Source organism: Antedon bifida, chromosome 11, assembly GCF_963402885.1.
Source record: "Antedon bifida chromosome 11, ecAntBifi1.1, whole genome shotgun sequence".
Classification (NCBI taxonomy): Eukaryota; Metazoa; Echinodermata; class Crinoidea; order Comatulida; family Antedonidae; genus Antedon; species Antedon bifida.
Window position 1 is genome coordinate 89039 of NC_136236.1, and position 14359 is coordinate 103397.

Sequence of the window (14359 nt, forward strand, 5' to 3'; positions counted from 1 at the left end):
TATAACCGTATCATCTCCCAAACAGTGTCAAACTTCATTGAAGAATTCAACCTCTTGAGCGAAGTTCAGGGTGGTTTTAGAGCAGAAAGAAGATGTGAAGATCACATCTTCACACTTAAGAGCATTATAAGTGCAAGACAATCAGAAGGGAAAAAAACATTTCTCGCTTTTTTGGATTTTAAGAAAGCATTTGACACTGTTTGGAGAGATGGACTTTTTTCAGCTGTTAAGAGAATAGGTATTAGGGGTAATATGCTAGAAATTATTAAGAATCTTTATATGAATGTAAAAGGTAAAGTTAGGTTTGGTGATATTGAAACTGACTTTTTTAACATTGAAGAAGGTGTAAAACAAGGGTGTTCACTATCCCCAATTTTATTTTCCATCTTCATAAATGAACTTAGAACAATGATACGTACCAAAGACCTTGGAGTAAACATATTTGATGTTAGAATTGGAGCTCTCTTTTGGGCTGACGATGTAGTGTTAATCGGTGATGACGAAAGAGAATTGAACCTTCTTCTCCAAACAGCAAGTGAATTTTCCAGAAAGTGGAAGCTTGCTTTTAATTTTAACAAATCCAATGTCCTCATCACCGGACAACGGACAAACAAATATAAAAAGTGGAAATTAGGAAACCACTACATTACGGAAACTAATTCTTATAAATATCTTGGGATCTACATCTCTAACGTTAACACCGATTCACAACATGTTGAGGAAGTCCTAATGAAAGGTAATAGGATAATTGCATACATAAAATCTATAATTTACAACCAAGATGATTTTAATAGAGTGTATTTTGGTGATTTGCTTTGGAGAGTGATTGGCCTGCCCACTATCAATTATGGATGCTCCGTTTGGTTAAGTGGAGGGAAATCTGAAAAAATAGAAAACCTTCAGTATCAAATGGCAAGGATAATTCTAAAAGCACCTAGAAATACAGCTAAAGAAGCTCTCTATGGTGACCTAGGATGGTACTCACTTGCCACTATACATAACAACTTTAGAATAAAATATTTCCAACGGTTGAAGAACTTAGATGATGATAGGTGGCCACGTCTACTCTTCAAAGCAATCATGCAAAATCAAAATAACCTGAAATGGAAGTGGCTAAGCCATATTCGATGCCTACTTTCAAAATACGATTTGTGTAATTATTTTAATATAGATCCATCAGTTGACCTTTCGTTAAATTTTATGCCAGTAAATTGCAATAATGATGATCGAGAATGGTTCGAAAGAGCCCAAAAGAAATCAACATTAAACAATTATTTAATGTATAAAGATAAACCATCATTCGAAAAATACTTGGATGACAAAATTGACTTCAAAGGAGTAAATTTAAAATTTAAAGCTAGGTCTAACTGTTTGGATCTTGAAGGAAGAAAGATTGGTTGGCACGAGAATTTCAATGGTTGTTGTAAATTATGTATTAATGGGTCAATTGAAAATATTAAACATTTCCTTTTAGAATGTCCTGGATTAAATAATATTAGGTATAAGGTGTTTGATGAAATTAAAAATTCTTTATATGAAAACAATCTACAAGAGTACTGGGACATATTTACAAATTGTTCTGCTGACCTAAAACTTCACTATTTACTTGATGATTTATTTTCTGAGAATGCCACACTTGGTTCAATTTTTGACAAGTTTTGTAAGATTTATTTAAAAGACTCTTGGAAAAAACGAACTGAAATTTTAAATAACCCTGCAAATAATGTTTAAATTGTTTTTTTTTTGTTTTTAACTGTATATTAATTGCTTTTAATTTGTACTTTGTCAGTGAGACTAGATCTCTTTTTTCTTTTTAATTTTGTTTTGGATGCACCGTTAGGTATTGTCTAACGTGTGCCACTGTTACTCAAGTGAATCCATTAAATTGTATTGTATTGTATTGTATTATACACCAGCAGGGTAATCATTTGAACAAAGGGGATGGTTTCTCTCATAATCATTGACTAACCATTCAACCGTGAAGCAAATGCTTTTAAAATTGATTTTCCTCTTTCAGAATAATTACTTCATAAGTGCATCTGACACCTCCACATAAGATTAAACACAGTACCATAATGGGTTAATCAAAGGCGTTACTAAGGAAATGAGTTTTGCTAGCATACACATGTCACACATGTTATCCTTACGCTTATTATTACTCATATTATATTTTTATTCCATTATGTTCCAATTGAGCTGCCCCTTAATCTATGCCACTGGACATAATACAATGTTTGCGATAAGCTAGAGCAGCCAAATTGATGACTTTTAAGAGTTGGCAAAAGCTGTCATGGTTTATAGCACAGTTGCACAAATCTAGGTCTGAAGATAAAAAGAGAAAAACAAAATCAATATACAAATCTTTCAATACAAAAACTAAGAACTAAACTGATCACATTAGAGCAATAATATATGCCTACCTTTCATTAAAATCGGTAAAACTTGTAATATATTTAACATTCATTTTTGGCTGATTTTCTAACAAGTTCTTGATCATCTCCGGGTGTTTGCTATCAGTCTCGAACCAGATCATACCTGATGGCTTAAGTACAAACTTAGCCAAATGTATAATTCTTTTGATTACGTCCAAACCATCAATGCCACCGTCAAGAGCACTATGGTCTTCATATCTTGATGGACAAAATGAAATGAAATGTATTAGCAATGATTATTTTATTTATTTACTATCAACTACAGCAAGTAATAAAGGCAACACATCATGCTGAAATGTATTAGCAATGATTATTTTATGTATTTACTATCAACTACAGCAAGTAAATGCAACACATCATGCTGAAATGTTTTTATCCACACTCTTGCAATATACCAGTGAGCTCATGATCAAATAATTTACCTTGATATTTCTGGCTGTAACTTATCCATATCACCAGTGAAGATATAAGGAGGATTACTGACAATAAAATCACATTTTGGAAGTGACAAAAGAAATTCTGGATAGGTAGTACCAAGACGATGTTGGTATACACGTAACCTATCATCACAATGGTATCTAAAAACAATAATTTCAATTCAAGTAAACTATTAGTACACAGGTATCTTTAAAACAGCAACTTTAATTCTAGTAACACATCAGCACAGTGGTATCTGATAACATCAATGTACTGTATTACCATTGTATTGTTATAAATACTGTATTTTAAACTTACCTCTTACAATTTTCAATTGTCAGTTTGACTGCTTCATTGCTAGAATCAATTGCGACAGCGAATGCCTAGAAGTTGAAAATAAATTAAAGAACACCAAAAATTGCCTAATTGGAAGGGTTTCTTTTTAAAAACATTTTTATAATCAAAATGAAAAAAACTAAACTTTACCTTTGGAAACTCTCGTAAGAGTGACAATGAAATGGCTCCTGAACCACAACCAATCTCTAAGAAACTCATGTTGTCATTATTCATGTTTGTCAGTTGGTAATCTTTGATCTTGTCAACCAGAACCTAATTCAGGGTGACACATAAAATGTTAAGTACATCATACACATTGGTATACAGTGTCACAGAGAACACAAACTGGTGCAGCAGCAAAAACAATCGTACCTCAGTTTCTGGCCGAGGAATAAACACTGGTGGCGCCATATTTAACGTCAAGTCTCTGAAATCCCATTCACCTATCAAGTACTGTAGCGGCATCCTAGTAAGCAAGAATTATCAAAAAGTATGTTCAGCATATTATACCCTATGTATTATTTTTTTTAAATAATTATATATATATATATATATAAATAATTTTATCACCAGTAGCTGTATTTATCAAAAAGTATGTTCAGTATAATTATAATGTATGTATTATTATTTCAAAAAATATATTTTTATTATTTGTATTTAACCTACCTATTAGCCCTTTTGTTGCATAAGTTGTTGATTTCAGATATCAAGTCAACAGAGATCAGCTGTTCATACTTCTCATGAAGAGAAACCTACAAAATATACAAATCAGACTTATCTAATCAAATTAAATTTTGTTTGTGTCCATAGTTGGGGACTGGGTGTTGCATTGTATGTACTATGTGTATGTCAAAGCAGTACCTTAGTAGATAGTACAGTAGAAGCAGGGACAGTAGAGGTTGCTATTGTACAAACATTCTAATAATTACATTTCTATTGTGAATGCCTTCATCCAGGATATGGTCACTGGCTGTCCTCTTGAGTGCGTGCAATACAATGGCTTTAACATCATGTTCATAATCTGGAACAAATTTACTCTTTAAAATTGCTGTCCAATGTTGAATCAATGACTTTGGTGTACATGGATGACTTTCGTTAGAATTGAATAATCGATTATCAGCACCACCCAGCAACAATGTAGAAGGGTAGACATTTTTATGGTTACTACGACCGAATATAAAGTAACAGCGTCTACATAATGTCCTACTAAAGCATGGTTTCTGCATGGTTACTAATGATTAATCAGTAATTTAAAATTGGATCATTCATCCTTCTGAAATAATAATTAAAGAAATATGTATTGTTTATTATTACTGTACGAATTTATCCACTACATTGTCAGTATGAATACACAGATTATGTGTTGTTACATTTTTCTATACTCATTTTGTATTCTTTCCCACCTCCTCAGTACTACTGCACTTTCGCACCTAGAATTAGAAAGTAGGGTTATGGGCCTATTATGGATTACCCGTAATATATTCCACAATGTACACGAACATACATAGGCCTAGCTAGCTAGCTAGTCCTAACTACAGACAGTAGTCCAGTCAAAATCACCTTCACCGTGGCGTAAGCTCGTACCCTAATGCAATTCACACGTTCAGAATATATTGGAAAGATCATTTCTTGATGTTGCGTCGTGCAAAATATGGTATTTAACGAGAAAATTATACTTTTATAAGCAATTTTTACACACCTCATGTTTGGATTCCCTCATGTTTACTGCGAATGTGACGAAGCGTGACCGAAATTACGAGACGCCGTTAGCGCCCGTAAACAAATATATTAATCAAGCTATAAATAACCTACGGTAATTCATTGTTTATAGCATAATTTAAGTACAGTTTACAACAAAATATATAATAAAATACATAATATATAAAGATATTCAAATATAAATTGAAATATTTACACATATGTGTTTATAAATTTCCAAATAAAGATGGCCTTCCATAAAATAAAGTACGCCCTCATTCGTCATACTTTTATTTCTTTCTTTTTTATGCTTAAGTTGAAGAGTAAGTTGTCTATTCTCTTACCATTGTTTTAATCATGGAAAATAATGTTTTTATATCTTGGAACACATTACAACCTCCAGTGTACCATCATGATGGATTGTAGTGGCATTTTAAATGTTATTTTCCTGTGTTTACTACATGCATATAAATAAATAAAAAATAGAAATCATGTACACAGTTTAGTATTCAATCTTAATCACATAATAATTTATTAACAACAGTCCAATGGATGATGTACATTAAATAAGTATATATTCTACTATCACCTCAACACAAGACATTTCACTAAAAAACTATAACCAAGTTTGCGTAGACATTTGCTATGGGAGAAAAATTTAAATTATTATCATTCTTGTGTGTTTTTACAAAAAGCAATTTTTATCTGTTGGACTTTTACTGTTTTGCATACAATCCACATTCTTTCTTTTATTAAACTGGTCTCCAGTTATTTCAGTGGTAATAGAAAACAGGATCCACTAACCCCACAAAATTGTTTCTGGAAAATATATAATGTTATAATGATCTTTTTGATGTCGGCTGCTTTAAAGTTACAATACATGGTAAAGCTCCATTAGAAATAAAATAAAAGATGTTAAACCAATCTTAAAGAATTGTCATACAATATTACAGTAGTTTCAAATACTTATGAAATAATGATGTCTGACTGATATTTGATATATGAGATTTTACCCCAGGACCAATTACAAAACTGTATTTAATATTCATTTTGCTGACTTAAGTCCGGTAGTTTTTGGAGCAGCTACTTAAAACATGATTTACTGTTAACTATCATTTTTAGCTGCTTTTTATAATAAGCACCTTGTAAACATGAAATGAATAATATCTTACAAAATGTGAAACAAATTAAATAAAATACAAATATCAAAATGCTGTTCAAGGTGGATTTCTATTTCTAACTACTGGTTAGTCTTTCTAATGCAGAAAGAGCACGCTATATGTTATAAATAAATATTACACATTTAAAATACAGACTGAAAATTTACGTAAAATGTTTAGGTCATTATATTTGAGGTAAGAAATATTTTATAAAATGTATTTATCATTATTCTTCACCAAAAAATTGTAACTTATATTAACCTATGGTTTAAGTAACAGCTACCATAGTTTAAGCAAGATCTTAGTGGATTAAGTGCCATAAACTATTTATAATAGGTAATAGAATAAGTGACCTAGTGTAGCCTACACTGATGAGACCATGTACAGCTTTTCATAATTACACTATAATCATAATTTAATATAAATTTGTACAAGTCAATTTATAAAAATGTTTCATTCTATTAAGGCTAGTAAAATTAGCCAAATTTACCTAAATCAATTAGAAAATATTAGAAGAAAGACTTGCCACTGGATAGATAGAAGAAAGCAGTTGAAATATAATAATAAATATAACAATAATAATAATAATTTATAGTTCTAGGCACCACTAGCAGAAGCTAAACACTGAAGCAACAGTTAAAATGTTTACCATTCATTCTCATTTTTAACAACAAAATTGCATACTATAAATATTGAAGTTATTATGCTTAAAATTAAATGTTTGTCATTTCCCAAAATAAATAATAAATAAAATAATTATGATTCTGACAGAAAATATTAACTGTAAATAAATTTGGAAGTTAATGACATTAGCACCTGGTAAGGTATACAAGCCAATTTTATTTATCTTTCCAACAATCAAGTTTATGGTTAGAAATGTTTAGGTACAACTTCCAAAGATAGATCTTGTTTTAAAAAACCAAAGAAAAATATTCTCTTATGAAACTGAAAACAGGCAAACAATAAATAAATGAGCACTCTTTATAAAATATCTCTAGAAAATTAATATAAGTATATGTGAAATAAAAATTTGCATAACTTAACCTTTCAATTAACACTATTTATATAAACAAAAGTCTTTAACAAAACTTGTTTCTTTTTAAACTTTGGCTTTCAACAAAGATAATCGTGTGCATTAACTAACATTATTACAATCAAAAAGCAAGAATCTGATCATAAAATTATTGTTAGAGAACTTGATAAAAATGCATTATTTTGGGATTTATGAATAAAAAAGCTACATTATGTTTACTTTTCATGAGAATTAGCAAAATTGTCACAGAGTTGCTAATGTTGCAGCAAACAGTTGCTAGGTGACATTTCAGATGTTGAACATAATTTTAAATTTTAGACTCTCTTCATAAATCATTTTTGTTATCCAACAAAGATTTTTGAGAGTGTGATTTTGGCTTAGTATGTTGCTACATTAAATCCTTAATTAAATTACCAGCCTTGTTATCAAAGGCAGCATGTATACTCTAGCATGCTTAAAATATTTAGAAGTTACAGGTTTCATCTCCCTTTTGATATACAGGCAGTTGTATACAATAGGCTACAGGTTTCATCTCCCTTTTGATATATAGGCAGTTGTATACAATAGGCTACAGGTTTCATCTCCCTTTTGATGTACAGGCAGTTGTATACAATAGGCTACAGGTTTCATCTCCCTTTTGATGTACAGGCAGTTGTATACAATAGGCTACAGGTTTCATCTCCCTTTTGATGTACAGGCAGTTGTATACAATAGGCTACAGGTTTCATCTCCCTTTTGATATACAGGCAGTTGTATACAATAGGCTACAGGTTTCATCTCCCTTTTGATGTACAGGCAGTTGTATACAATAGGCTACAGGTTTCATCTCCCTTTTGATGTACAGGCAGTTGTATACAATAGGCTACAGGTTTCATCTCCCTTTTGATGTACAGGCAGTTGTATACAATAGGCTACAGGTTTCATCTCCCTTTTGATGTACAGGCAGTTGTATACAATAGGCTACAGGTTTCATCTCCCTTTTGATGTACAGGCAGTTGTATACAATAGGCTACAGGTTTCATCTCCCTTTTGATGTACAGGCAGTTGTATACAATAGGCTACAGGTTTCATCTCCCTTTTGATGTACAGGCAGTTGTATACAATAGGCTACAGGTTTCATCTCCCTCTTGATGTACAGGCAGTTGTATACAATAGGCTACAGGTTTCATCTCCCTTTTGATGTACAGGCAGTTGTATACAATAGGCTACAGGTTTCATCTCCCTTTTGATATACAGGCAGTTGTATACAATAGGCTACAGGTTTCATCTCCCTTTTGATGTACAGGCAGTTGTATACAATAGGCTACAGGTTTCATCTCCCTTTTGATGTACAGGCAGTTGTATACAATAGGCTACAGGTTTCATCTCCCTTTTGATGTACAGGCAGTTGTATACAATAGGCTACAGGTTTCATCTCCCTTTTGATGTACAGGCAGTTGTATACAATAGGCTACAGGTTTCATCTCCCTTTTGATATATAGGCAGTTGTATACAATAGGCTACAGGTTTCATCTCCCTTTTGATGTACAGGCAGTTGTATACAATAGGCTACAGGTTTCATCTCCCTTTTGATGTACAGGCAGTTGTATACAATAGGCTACAGGTTTCATCTCCCTTTTGATGTACAGGCAGTTGTATACAATAGGCTACAGGTTTCATCTCCCTTTTGATGTACAGGCAGTTGTATACAATAGGCTACAGGTTTCATCTCCCTTTTGATGTACAGGCAGTTGTATACAATAGGCTACAGGTTTCATCTCCCTTTTGATGTACAGGCAGTTGTATACAATAGGCTACAGGTTTCATCTCCCTTTTGATGTACAGGCAGTTGTATACAATAGGCTACAGGTTTCATCTCCCTTTTGATGTACAGGCAGTTGTATACAATAGGCTACAGGTTTCATCTCCCTTTTGATGTACAGGCAGTTGTATACAATAGGCTACAGGTTTCATCTCCCTCTTGATGTACAGGCAGTTGTATACAATAGGCTACAGGTTTCATCTCCCTTTTGATGTACAGGCAGTTGTATACAATAGGCTACAGGTTTCATCTCCCTTTTGATGTACAGGCAGTTGTATACAATAGGCATGACATTCATCATTGAAATCATTGTTAACACTTTTAAGGTATACGTTTATCCCATGTGACACACTATGATGAATTCTAGATTAGTTGTCAGAAAATTGAATAATATTGCAAATATGTATATAATCATTACTATTAAATAGTTCTATATTTCTATACTCTGTCTACTATAGTAATAAAAATGTTATTTATAATATCTAAATTTCAGTCAAATATATATATATGTATATATGTACTTACATTTGTTTAAGTACAGTAATTAATACTTGTAAAAATAAGTTTATAATTAAACAAACTTTCTGCAATTCAATTAAACCGTAGAAACATTTAGAAACAAAATCGCAAATAATGCAATTTATTTAAATTAAATAATGTCATATGACCTGCATAATGACATAGCAATTTGACCTCTTTTAAGATTGTTAAATACCTTTCAAGACAAAAATAGCTCAAAATTAGGTTCATCATATACCTTGTCAACAAGGTAATATTTTAGCAAATAATCCCGTTAGTGGCTTCCAGCTAAATTAGGCTTCCAGCTAAATTAGGCTTCCAGCTAAATTAGGCTTCCAGCTAAATTAGGCTTCCAGCTAAATTAGGCTTCCAGCTAAATTAGGCTTCCAGCTAAAGTAGGCTTCCAGCTAAATTAGGCTTCCAGTTAAGCTAACCGAGAAAAAACTTGTGAACCAAAGATGCATCAGGAAACCTGCCAAAGTAAATTCTTGTAGCAAAATCATTGTCAAATCTACAGCCTTAGCAAAAGCCAATCAGCAAAGTAGATGAGATTATCAATACACACACACATATATATTTGTTCAAAGTTCTTCCACAGTGCTGCAAATGTTAAGAATCTTCAGCTTAACCAAATTAGGCAACTTGCAAGCATCTGGCAAGGAATCATGGGTAAAAGACAGGCTTCTTAAAATTAAAAACTTGCAATTGCTCTGTGTGCAAATGACAGTACCTCTCACATGATCACAACATGTGCCAGTCCCTTCTTCTCATTTACCTCAAGATATTCATATATTTTCTACTGATCAAAAATTTCAAAAACAAAAACATACGATGAGTATGCCATCTAATTAGAAAAGATTATTACGTAAATGGCTAGTCATTATAAAGTTGTTACATATTCTGTGTCAGGGTCTCGTCCATCATTTGAACTGTCGTCGGGCGAGTCAGAATTTAGCCTTCTCCTTCGTGCAGTTGATGACGGGGAACGCTGCGTATAATCCCGTAATTCATAGCCACCTAAGTGATCAAAATAAGGCAGTTTTGTATCGGTCTGTTTGTCTTTTATTATTTCATGAGCAGCTTTGTCTAACTCTTGTTGAGTAAGCTCACATGCTTCGGCCAGTTCTCTTTCAAACATATTTATGAAATCTCGGTCCACTAATGGTGCGATTCCTTCATCATATAAAGTCTGAAACAAAAAAGTGACAAGCCTTTTATGTACAGAACTGAACAATATAGATTTTATTTCAGTTAAGAATCAATATATCAATAAATGCTTTTTAAAAATGTCTTGTCCTGAATAATTTAGAGGGAAGGCAAAATAATGAAAGCACGACCTCATCCACCCAACTTTAATTTATACTGTGAACAATCAAACATTATTAACATGCATGAGTGAACACTGTCAAGTGTGATGTTAGTTCAATCAAAACCTGGAGTGATGGTTAATAAATCTGTGCAGTCATGGAGTAACTTTACTCCATGGTGCAATCCAAAAAAACTCCAATTCAACTACCTACCTATTCATCCACTAAATGACTGATAACTCTGACTAACTCTTGATTGGTTGGGAAGTTTTTTCCTATCCACAAACTCTGATTGGCTAGCTTGGAGTGAAAGTTTGGACACTAGTTGCTATAGGAATCCTATCCACAAGCTCTGATTGGCTAGCTTGGAGTGAAAGTTTGGACACTGTAGTTGCTATAGGACCCTATCCACAAGCTCTGATTGGCTAGCTTGCAAGCCAACCTACTAAGAGTATTTTATGACCTTTAACACCTCTTATTGGTTGGAAAGTTTGGAAGCTGTAATTGTTATAGAAACTCTACACACATGGTGTGATTGGCTGGATATAAAAGCCAACCTATTACTATGAGATTTTTTTACTGTCATTGGCTAACCTATTAAAATATCACTGCTAAAACAATAATGAGAATCTAAATTTAATTAATGCCAGCAATAAATCATTTTAAAAGCTGTACTTGATTGAATTTCAGTTTGGCCTAGATGGATTGGTCGCACAAAACCAAATGTAAATAATTTTGATTTCATTGATAATTTATGTATTCAAAAGAACAGTATAGACACCATATCTTATCCAGACATTAACAATTAAATATTAATATAAAATAAAATATTAAAATATTAAATATACATATTTTGGAGAAATCAATATAAGCAAGTTTAATCAGGCAGTGTGTAATCCTATTGTCCAATTTAATTTAAAAGGTTACAGATTTTTATAAATAAAATAACACATGATACACATCTCTAAAAATCCCCCTGCTCTTGATTTATGTTTTCCAATCACTATTTATTTATTTATTTATTTATTAAAAAATGAGCAATAAGAAACCATGGGCCAATTACCCAACACAGAAGTGGGTACCTCTTATATTTTAAAGTTTATTAGTATAGATAAGTCTAATTACTTCTAATTCCATTAGTGTACAACTATACACACATCAGATTCTGTTGAATATATATTTCCCTTGATAAATATTACTATGCAAACAATACAATATTTCTAGTTTTCAATTACAAATATGTAAATCCAAAATGATATTTAACTTGAAAAAAAGTAATTAAAAGTGCAGGTCCACTCCTAATGCAAGACCCCATCTAAGTAAACAACACTGCAATATTAGTCTCTAGAAAAAATTAGTTAAATTACTGTAAAACTTAATATTTTGGGTTGGTTTTTTTTACTCTGTATGGCATAATTCACATTATGTTACACATGAATGCTCAAGGGCCATGTATACCATCCTTGGTGCCATAATGTTTTACCTATTATAACATTATTACCCAACTGTGAACATGAACACAGTATCTAATCTCTTGAGGATGTCTTTAATGTTGTGTTTGCAACAATCAACACTTGAGATGAGACAAAATGGGGATAGGGTGCGAGGTGTACCATTAGATATTAAAATACTTGAGAAATTAGGCCTCAACCCAAGAGGAGGGACAAAGGTCACGGGCAATGGGTAATGACATGCTACTTTTGTGACATTGGATTATATTCAATTGCATTTATAAATATTATTAGTTAAAAGTAGTATGAACAACAAGCAATAACAAATGTATTGATCAACAACTGCACTACATCAATGTGAAAATGGTTTAGAAATCGTGTCGATATAATTCACAACCTTTACTAACCAGTCACAATAAAAACCATAAATATATCTCAAGTTCCAAGATTGTCCTGCATTTGATATAAGAATAATGTACACATTAAATTGAGAGTAATACCTCTTTCATACAGAGGTGGTAAAACTGGTATATAAGGAAATTTGAGTTTAGTTTGAATGCAAATCATTTAGCTCTGTTTTTCAACAAATCAATCAATAGTCAAAATGGAAAACTCTTCAAAGATTTTAAAAAGTTTAAAATAAGAAAACAAAATGTTGCCGTAGTTCACGGTCATTTCTCGATGCTAACCTTTGCTACTAGACTCTCTGTACTACTTAGAATGGCCTCTGGCTTTGATGAAGATTTGCGTAATAATGGGGTTCGAGGCTTTGGTTTAGTCAGTTCTCTGTAGAAAGCATCCGACGGGTCTTGGGCCATGTCAAGACAACCAACAGAATGACGGAAATTCTGCCTTCTCTTAGGGGAGTTGTTACCATGTAAATTAGCACTACTAGGACGAGGCACTGGAGTGTGGAAAGAAGCCCGGACTCGGCCTGGAGACGAGGGTGGTGTCCTCCATATATGACTAGATTCACTTTTTGGTCGTCCACCTGATGCTGTTCCAGCTACAGCCATTGCCTGCATGGAAATAAAAAGATGTCTTTATTATCTTATTAAAGATATTTATCTTGGTATTAATCGTCTTATATTTAATATTTTAATATTCTTATTCTTTATCTCTATCGTCATTATTGGCAAATAATGCTGTACCTGGTTTTGTGGTAAATTCACAGGCATAGATGCCTTACGTTGAAACATTGGTGCATCAACTTTACCAGCACAGCCTAAAAGTCCACCTTTCTTGGATGAAGAATCACTATCAGTACTAATAAGACTTGTGTTATCAGCAGGAAGACTTGTATTGTTCAGGGTAGCTGTTGGATTCGCTCCTCCTGCGGAAAGGTGACTAGGGGTCAGTGACCTCCGTGATAACACAGGAGAAGGCTCTGGAGATGGTAAAGGTGAGGGTTCAGGGGATGGGGTCACTGAATCTTGGACAGACAGTAAAGGTGATGTTGCTGATGGTGTTGCCGTGTCTGTTGAACTGTCGGCATAGTTACAAGGTGGTGATATACTTGGAGAAATTCCTCCTCTGAAATTATACAAAATAAAAAATGTTATTGAAATAAAAAGTATTATTATTGAATTTATGTTATTATTGAATGTTACTTTCTAATGTCAAGAAAACAATAACAAACCTTTGTCTTAAAGGTAATTATAACAAAACCAATGAATAGCCTGAATATTGTTTATAAAAGGCATCATTTATAACCTTTATGTTATACCATTTAAAGGGCAAATCTAAAGGATTAGTTTAGTGGGAGATCATTTTCTTTGGTATTGATTTTTCAAATGCAAAATGTCTGGTTCACAGAAATACTCTATGCCTGCTGTTATCTCTTGATAATCAAATCAGTTCCAAGCAATAATTCTTACAAATGAATGCTTATTGTATCTATAGGGATAGTTGTGTATCATGGAATGCAAGGAAACAAAATCAACCAAATAAAAGAAGTAATGTATCACAATGCATCATTCGCTGTGTTTATTCAAGACACTTACAATGATTCTCTGTTTTGTTTCTGCTTCAATTCACAATGCTTTTGTAGAGAGGATTTATGACGAATGTTTTTCGAAGTATCTTTCTTGACAAATTTATGAAAAAAAGTTCCCGAACGACTTTTGCGAGAATGTGTGCTGCGAAATGTTTCAGTTGATGTGAAATTGAAAATATCGTGTCCATCATTTGATAAATCCTCATTTG

General features: G+C 32.7%; 2 protein-coding genes across 7 annotated transcripts in view; both read right to left on the reverse strand.

Annotated features, from left to right (window-relative positions):
- Positions 1–1255: 1255 nt before the first annotated feature.
- On the reverse strand, positions 1256–4911 carry LOC144855907 (MTRF1L release factor glutamine methyltransferase-like). The gene is made up of 9 exons (XM_078713863.1): positions 4885–4911; positions 4115–4458; positions 3852–3937; positions 3558–3651; positions 3336–3458; positions 3168–3232; positions 2855–3010; positions 2421–2630; positions 1256–2322 (listed from the first exon to the last, which is right to left on the reverse strand). The coding sequence occupies exons 2-9, from the start codon at positions 4409–4411 to the stop codon at positions 2289–2291; spliced, it is 1065 nt and encodes a 354-aa protein (XP_078569989.1). The 5' UTR covers positions 4412–4458; positions 4885–4911; the 3' UTR covers positions 1256–2288.
- A 4188-nt stretch (positions 4912–9099) lies between these two features.
- Positions 9100–14359, reverse strand: part of LOC144855681 (voltage-dependent L-type calcium channel subunit alpha-1D-like) — an 85629-nt gene continuing 80369 nt past the window's right edge. For all 6 annotated transcript variants that reach the window (XM_078713597.1, XM_078713598.1, XM_078713594.1 and 3 more), the window contains 3 exons: positions 13306–13687; positions 12844–13173; positions 9100–10585 (listed from right to left, as the gene is read on the reverse strand). In XM_078713597.1, the coding sequence (XP_078569723.1) occupies positions 10277–10585; positions 12844–13173; positions 13306–13687 (1021 nt within the window). In that variant the 3' untranslated portion in view covers positions 9100–10276. The remainder of the gene's footprint in view (positions 10586–12843; positions 13174–13305; positions 13688–14359) is intronic.